Source organism: Ceratotherium simum, chromosome 7 (assembly GCF_057802395.1).
Source record: "Ceratotherium simum simum isolate JZ-2026a chromosome 7, ASM5780239v1, whole genome shotgun sequence".
In the NCBI taxonomy this organism is placed as follows: Eukaryota; Metazoa; Chordata; class Mammalia; order Perissodactyla; family Rhinocerotidae; genus Ceratotherium; species Ceratotherium simum.
In genome coordinates this window covers 26,391,663-26,400,757 of record NC_141906.1, presented here as the reverse complement: position 1 = coordinate 26,400,757, position 9,095 = coordinate 26,391,663, and the positions used below count along the sequence as shown (strand labels likewise).

The following is a 9,095-nucleotide window of genomic DNA, read 5'->3' as shown; positions in this document are numbered from 1 at the left end:
GTCTCCACTTATCTCAGCCCTATCTCACATATTTCCTGAAAGAAAGTTGAAAATTTCCTATTTCTTGACATTAATTTATTACCCCTACAGATAACCAAAACTGCTTTTATAACGTAGGTGAATGATTGCCTAAAAACTAAGGAGATTATAGAAATAGACTGAATTGTCTATTTATTTTCATGTTCATCTCCTTCATGAGACTGTGAGTGTCATAAAAAAGAAGATACTGAAACCCAGTAAGCTCTTAATAAATTCTAAGTGAATTTACATTCCCCTACAGTCTAAGTATTTCACAGATTTTTATCCTGCCTCTCAAGCTTCTGACCCTCCAGAGATGGCCAGTATCTCCATAATCACTTTCTACTCTTGGTTTTCTTCAGTTGCTTTTTTAGAATATATTCCTTCAACATTGTGACTACCATGAGTTAAATAACCAGAAGCCATGCTGTAATAGAAATTTCTTAGATTATTGCATAAAAAGAAAGATACTGAATCAGTGCTTTTTTCCAACCTCTGAGAATATTCTCTTCCAATTCTCTAGTCCCGAATCATATCATTCAAACACTACTTATGTCTCTTATAAATATGTATTATTATTTCTCTATCTAGAAATCTTCCTTCCCTCCTTGACTTCCACTTGCTTCATCTGAAATAATACCTCATATGATAACATGAATTGTTGCCCTCTGTAAATCCTCAAATGATTGTCTTCCATTGCAGTGTCCAGACAGAGCCACTAACTGGGAATGGTTAAAATATACGACGGTGATGGTTTTTGGGGCATTGGGGCCTCTGTGGACAACTTGGTAGCTATGGTTGCCTTGTAATGGGATATTATGATGCTCAGGAGTCACATTAGGTTTTGGAAGGCCCAGAAGTCCCCAGATTATACACATAGGAGACATAAACATGGAGGGAAAACAAAATTGGGCCAGAACTATGTACAGACATAATTAACACCAAGGCAGACATATAATATTGTGACTCCCCAGAGCTGGTTTGTGGATAGAACTCATCTGTTTCTATCTTGGAGAATGCAGTCTCTAGAGACAGACCTATAATGTCCAGTGTTACTTGACTGTTAATCAAATGTTCAGCCTATAGAGAATGCTGTAAGAAGACCAAGAAGTGCAATAGATGTTAGCTCAGGGCTGGTCTTCCTCAGCAAAAAAAGGAGGATTGGCATGGGTGTTAGCTCAGGGCTGATCTTCCTCACAAGATAAAGAAGAAAAAGAAGAAGAACAAGAAGTGCAAATAAGTTTAGGGTAGACATATAGTGTGAAAATTAATATGGGGCTCATAAAACAATAAGGTCACCAAGATCTGAAAATTCAGGCTATTTCCAGATCTCCATTTTGTTATTCCTTTGCCTTTGTGTCATCTTACTGTGACACAATTTTCACATGTCTAGTTACTTCGTAATTCTTCTCACCATAGTCACATGTGCTCATGTACTTGCAGGCTTGGGTATATTTTCCTCTCTATTATCAGCAGTTCATAAGTTATCACACATTTTGTATCTCTGGATTTTAAGCCTCTGATATTTTCTGGTCGAATATCATAATTAAATGGTAATTTAAATATTCGTGTTTCAGATATTGCATTTCTCTTATTACTAATGCATTTGAGCATCCTTTTATATGCTATAAAATCACCTTTACGTCATTTGTGATTTTTTCTCATGTAAAGTAGATGATTTAACTCATTCATTATTTTTATTATTGATTTTGAGTCTTCCTTAAAAATACACATGACTCATACTTTCCTTCACTGTCTTGCTCTTTTCTATTTGTAAGGCAATGCTATTAACTTCAAATGACTTTGAAAGTGCCTAGAAGTAATTCTCTTTCATATTCTCCACAACATTCAGTTCCACATCGACTTATCCACCTATCCAACTATAGTTATTCCTCCTGGGAACAATGTGAATGTTCCCTGAAATGAAAGTTATGGGTCTCTGGGCCCTGCTAACAATTTGATTTTAAAATAAACGTTAACAGCCTAACTTTATGCCCATGGCACTAACATCATTTTGAATAAGTGATATGGAGTTAGGGATTAACAGGAATTAAGACATTTTAGGACAGTTATAACTTTGATTGAAATAAATTGGTTTGATTATAATTAAATCTGAGTTTGGTTTCACATAAATCACCATATAATTCTACCAGGTTATGTTGTGAGCCACAGAGAACTAGTATTTTTCTTTCTTTCTGTATTTTTTATTTTGCCGGGAAAGTTTCGCCCTGAGCTATCTGTTGCCAATCTTCTTTTTATTTTTTAACTCCCCAAAGCCCCAGTGAATGGTTGTATATCCTAGTTGTAAGTTGTTCTAGTTCTTCTATGTGAGCTGCAGCCACAGCGTAGCAACTGACAGACAGGTGGTGTGGTTCCTTGACCAGGAAGTGAACCTGGGCCGCTGAAGCTGTGAGCTTCAAACTTGAACCCTAGGCCATCAGGGCTGGCTCACTAGTATTTTTCTTGACAGATATTTAGACACAACCAACTTGTAAACTGAAATGAAAACAGAATTTAAAGTTTACATCAAAAGCGATACTTGCTAACCATATCTAAATATTCTGTGATGTTTACCATGACAGAAAATCTTGTCTCAAATTTCAAAGCTATTCCTTTGACTTTCTTAAAGCTCAGAGAGAAAAACATGGCCATTTCTCCACAAATTGTTTCCTGAACCTCAAGTTCAGCTTGCTTTCTTGAGGAATTCTGTTGAGAATGAGTAATCTTAAAATTAATTCAGCCAAGATTTACTGATGTTTAGAAGTGTTTTGTAACTCACTAAAACCATATTCTGCTTTCTTTTTGTTGTTACAATTTGTTATCAGGGAAATTCAGAATAAATTCAGAGCAACAAAAAAGTGAATTTTAGAGGTTATCATATTTAAACATCTTGTAAAAATTTTGGGAAATAATGTTAAATGTCTTTTTTTGACACAATTTTTAAAATAAAGGTTACATCTTAACAGTGTTATTGTTATAAAATTAATAAATATTAGCTAACAACACCCAAAGGTATGGAAGTTATAGAATAGTAGACATCTCAACAATTCCCCATGTAACCTAAATAAGAAATTTTAGTGTTAACGTGTGTGATGATTTAATATTTGGATAGCATTAATGTGTTTACCTACAAAAATATTTTTCTAACTTACATCCATATTAAAAGCATATATTAAAGTCTCCTTATTACTTTATACTCTCAGCAACACTTTATCCTGGCAGTCATATTTTATTTTTCCAATTGTATACCAAATATGAAATTGTATTTAGCATGTTATTTTAAATTTTGTGGTTATTTCATTTTAAAATATAGTGAACATCTTTTAATGTTTATTGACCATTTCAATTTATTTTCTAAGTACTGACAATTTAAATTTTATATCTTATTTCTATTGGTTTATTTTGTCTTTTGTCATATTAATTTGTGAGAATGCTTTGCCTAAGTAAACTAATTCTTGTTTTGAATTGCAAATATTTTGAGTTTGATATTTCTTATTATTTTTATGGGTCTTTATATTCGTGTGTGTATGTATGTTAGTGTATTGATTCTTATGTTATGAACTCTCATTTCCTCTCATTTGGAAGGTATAACTTACTCAAAAATATTTGTAAAGAACAGTTTTTTCTTAATTTTATAGTTTCATTTTTATGTATATAATATTGATCTAGGTATAAATTATTTTGGAATATTGTAATATTTATATTTGGGTTAAAAAATTAGGTATAGATTTAGCTTTAAATCTCCCAAATGGCTATTAAATAATCCATATTTTTCAAATGATTTGTATGTCACTAAACATTCATTAAATTTATTGTTTATTTTTCCTATGTATCTAATGTTATTTCTGCACCTAATATTCTGTTTTAATAACATGTGTGGATATTCTTTGTACATATATCCTATTGTATAAAATATTATTGCTTTATAATATATTTTATTTATTTTAAAAACTACTCCCAAGCATTACTTGAAATGTTTTTTTAAATTCTTCTATTTCTCTCACTTTTAATCTTCCATAGGATGCCTTAAAAATTTTTTTAAGTTAAAGGTGTTGTCATTTGTTTAGTCACAATGAAAATGTAGGATTGTTTTAGGAGGACAGATATAGTTGAATAGGATGAAGAATGTGTTTCTATTTCCTCCAGTGAACGCTCTCACAGCCGCCTATCAGAGTGTTAATGATTTCTATGTGTGTTTATGCACTTTTATATCTACGAGTGCTGCATTTGTGAATAGGATCTGTCATTCTATTTTACTTTCTAATGGTATTTTTAAGTGTAAATAAAGACATTTTTAGAATGTGCTACTTGCTGAATGCTTCTAATTTTAACAAATTGTTAGAGATAAATTCTTGAGTTTTACATTTATAGTAAGTATCAAGTAAATAAGAATTTTACCTTCTTCTGTCACATATGAAGATCTTAATTTTTGACTCATTTCAGTAACTAACAGAGAAATAATATTAAATTATCATACTACAGTGGAAATTCTTAACTTTTTCTATACATTAAAGGGAATTATGACAACAATCTATGAAAAATATATTCTTATATGCAATTACTGCTGTTTCAAGCTCCATTGCTTTGATTATAAGTTGGATGGAACAAAAATCTCTTCCCTTATTAGATTCAGGTTAGTGATTTTATTCAGTTCACAAAGTAAAAAGGCATTAATCGTTAACTGTGTGATTTAAGTCAGCTTCATTTACAATGTATCTTCATTTACATTATGGAAATAATTTCCAAGTTTTAAATCAATTGACTATATTTTCTTATTTTAAAGTTGTTGTAATCTCTTACCTTTGATATACGTTTAAATGCATTTTAATGGGAAGTTGGAAAAAGGGCCAATATGGTGTTGTGAACTGGATGCCATATTACCCTTGAAGATTGAAAGTTATTTTTATTATCACTCCACTACATCATTTGTGATTTTTCAATTCCTTAATATAGGTAAGGACTCCAAAGGAATCTAATAACAAACCCACATTTTCGCTAGATATGCTTCTTCACCACATTTTCTATCTCTATTTTATACATTTTCTGATTAAGATTGGAATCTAAGAGCTATAAATTTAAATATTTATATATTTGCTACCAGTCAGCTTGCCTCATATATATTCATATATCTTAATATATTTTACATTTACGTCCAAACAGCACCACTTCTTAGCAATACATGCTAAAAATACTGAGTCATGAGATTAATGGTTCAGAATCTCCCATATGGAATAGGGGAGATGACTTTGAATTGGAATATTTGGAGAAATCCTTTAAGGAGGTGAAATGTTTGCTAAGTTTGCTCTCAGTAATTCATGGGCAGTGTTCCACAAAGTAGTCAAGATTAGCTTTATCTAGTAGCACACGTTTGTATTTTTTCGTAATTCGATGATGAGAATGAGAATGATGAAGATGATTTGTTGCTAGAGATAAAAAAGATAACAATTTCTTCTCCCTTTGAAGATCCTCATGAATGACAATTCCACAGGATTTGCAGTACAGAGTAGGTTTTATTACTTTCCCAAATGGGTAGTAATCTGACCTCACATTAATTATTAAGTAATACATGTTTTATCAATCAGTATGAAATGACTCCACAAAAAAGTCTTGCCTTGCTGATATTTATTAAGTCCAGAAAAGATAAAAGAAGACCCAATAAAGCAGATAAGTGGAGCATTTATTCTGAACAGTAAAGGACATCAATTTATGTAAGTCTGGAATTAAAATTGTAAAGTTGGTAGTAATTTATAGATATGTAAAAGATAGTGATAGAAGTTCTTCTGAGAAGCAAGAAACAAGTTGTCATTTGATAGATTAGTGAAAAGAGAAGGGGGATGATACTTTGGAATGGCTCAACAGCAAACTATTAACCAGTCTGAAAACATCATTTAAGGTTAGAGACCAACTGTAACTTCTATGTTGATCAAGTTAACCATACCAAGTGGTGATAAAACTCACTCCATTGATTGATATAAACTGTGCATTTGGAGGACTCTTCTGTGGATATTTCTTGCAAGTTAAATTTTTCTGGACAATTTTACATATTTTCTTTTCCTAGAGAGAAATGATAAGGACATGTGCTGAATGATTCTATTATCATTAACTTCCAACATTATACTTGAATTGAAAAACACGGATTTTATGACCATTCTTGATACTTATAAATCTGTTAACTAATGGCAGATCATAAAAAGTCTTAATGTTCAATTGCTTTATTTTTAACTTCCTTAGATAAATGTATTCCTTCTCTCTCCTTGCCTAAAGTTTTCTGCATCTACACCACTTATGCCTATTTAATTTAAAGAGTTTCACTTCCTCTTCATGGAGAACCACTCCTGAATCCTGCCGCGGATCTGCTGAGTCTTCACACTGTAGATGATGGGGTTCATCAAGGGTAGGAAGATGATGTAGATGCTGCCCATGAGGATGTGAACCACAGGAGAGAGGTGCTTCCCAAAGCGGTGTACCATGGTCAGGCCGATTATTGGGATATAGAAAACCAGGACAGCACAGATATGGGAAACACAGGTCTGCAAGGACTTGAGTCTCCCCTCCCAGGATGCAATAGCCAAGACAGAAGGCAGGATCAGAGCGTAGGATACAAGAATTAACATGGAATCAAACAAAAGGGTACAAATCACCAGAGCCAAGGCATAGAAACTGTTGAAGCGGATGTCAGAACATGCTAGTCTCAGCAGGTCCTGGTGAAGGCAGAAAGAGTGGGAGAGGACATGGGAATGGCAGTAGTGGAAAAACTTGAGGCGGATTATGGGAGCAATGATGAACATAAAACTCCTGACTAAAATCCCCAGCCCAATTTTGATGATTCTGACATTGGTTAGTATGGATGTATATCTCAGAGGATTACATATTGCTGTAAAACGATCGAAAGCCATGGCAAGAAGGACACCAGACTCTGTGAGGGACAGACCGTGGATAAAGTAAGTTTGAGCAATGCAGGCATCCAGGCTGACCTCCTGGCTGAGCCCCCACAGGAGTCCCAGCACCGTGTGCACTGTGGACAGCCCCATGCACAGGTCAGTGAGGGCCAGCATGGCCAGGAAGTAGAACATGGGCTCATACAGGCTTGGCTCAGTACAGATCACGTGGAGCACCAGGCAGTTCCCTGAGAGGACCATAGTGTAGATACAAGAGAAGGGGATGGAGAGCAAGGGGTATTCCCGTTCCAGGCCAGGGAAGCCTGTTAGGAGAAAGGTCGAGGAATTGATGTCATAAGCAGGAAAAGCAGGCATGGATAATTCGAGGTGCTCTCTCTATGAGTCAGAAATTATGTCCATTTCGTAGATAACTTGCACACAACTTGTTTTCTCATACAGGACCACTTTTTTGGCATATCACGTAACACAGAATCCTTTAGATTAGATCAAAAACAATATTTACTGTTGTTCACATTCCTTATCCAAGTACATTTCCACACTTAAAATCTTGTTCTATTTCTACCTTGTGAACATTGAAGGTAGAGAAAGGTAAAAGTGATCTAAATAGATTTAGTTTTTTCTCAAGCTATTAGAGATCATGATAGGATTTGATTCCCAAAATGTATATTAATCTTTTAACGTCAATATGAAAAGTAGTTACCCTTCACCTTCAGAGAACCTTTTCATATATCCTGTAATTGAGTCTGTCTCTTCAATCCAGCAATCCCTGCTCAAGTTTCAACTCAATTGTGAAAACTCAGATATATTTGTTTCTCTGCTCCCAGGAAAGTAAATTGTATCTTGTTAAGTTCTTGCCTTAAGAGGGAGCTAGAGGGCTGTGCTTTATAATATCAGGAAGCAGGCTCAAGGGTATAAATTGACCTCATGTCACTAGGGATATTCTGTTCATATTTTTAAAAGAATGATGAAACATCTATTATCTGGCTGCAATCTGGGATTATCCGTGGGCAGTGCAATTGTTTTATTTAGCAAACACGTAATCCATTTGATGTTTTGGACTGCTCAATCACTGTTCTAGGCATTTAAAAAATATTAGGTAACTTAAGCCTTACACCAACTCCAAGCAATAGGTGCTATTATGAGCCCTGCTTTTCAGAGGAGTGAATTGAGTTCAAGAGAGGTTAAGTAACTTGCTAACATCATATAGCCAGTAAATGGTGAAGATCTGAACCCACGCAGCTGGACTCCAATGCTCATTCTCTTACCTACTCAGCTCTGTCTTCAGTTTCATCTTCACTGGGACTCCCTCAGCACACATTAATCCTCACATATGAACTGAAGTAAACTGTCCCTTGATTTTTCCAATATTAATTTGGAAGTTATGTTTTCCTTTCCTGCACATCAAACACATTCTATCACTTGGATGATAGATATGACAGTTGTGAATATCAGAATGTTGTTCAAGAACCACTAAAGAATGCCATAAACAGGTTAACTATACACTTTCTGCAGAGAATTTTTGCTAGATTTGTATGTCTTATTCTACCTACCAGAACTGATATTTTTCCAACCATGAAAAAGGTTAGAATAATCGTTTTTCTAGAAATCTAGAAAAATCTTGATTTTTTATCTAGACTTATCCACACCATCAAAGGCAATAAATATAATCTTGTTCAGAAAAAAATTACCCTTGCACATTCATAGCTCAAATCTAATTATAGTCTCCCAGTTCCCTTATTATATGCTCATTAAAACACTAAATTAAACATTAACAAGTATCATTCTATAATGTTATCACTTTTATTATCATTAAAGGGTAATAAAAATTGTACCAAATATCAGATTCCAAATTCTGCTGTCAACAAGGTTTAGAACTTTTGCTAGACAATGCTCTTTTCAGAATATAAGGATAATAGTAATAATCACAAGAAAATAGCATTTATACTTTATTAAATTATAAATTCCACTGTCTACTAAGTTTGCATTATATAACATTTTATATTTAATAAAAGGTTATCCCAATGTTTAATGACCAATACAGATTAGTAAATACCATAATCAATCCAATTATAAACTTATTTTAGTTATAAATGAGTAAAAAAGACAGCAATAGAGCTTTAAAATTAGTAGTGTTTCTAATAACAAAAATACACATTATTGATTTTTTTTTATTTACTA

At 33.5% G+C, this 9,095-nt stretch overlaps 1 protein-coding gene across 1 annotated transcript; it reads right to left on the bottom strand.

The window, feature by feature from the left end:
* Positions 1-6,326: 6,326 nt before the first annotated feature.
* LOC101405926 (olfactory receptor 51V1-like) lies at positions 6,327-7,271 on the bottom strand. Its single transcript, XM_004443904.2, has one exon. The coding sequence runs from the start codon at positions 7,269-7,271 to the stop codon at positions 6,327-6,329; it is 945 nt and encodes a 314-aa protein (XP_004443961.2).
* Between the last annotated feature and the right edge of the window lie 1,824 nt (positions 7,272-9,095).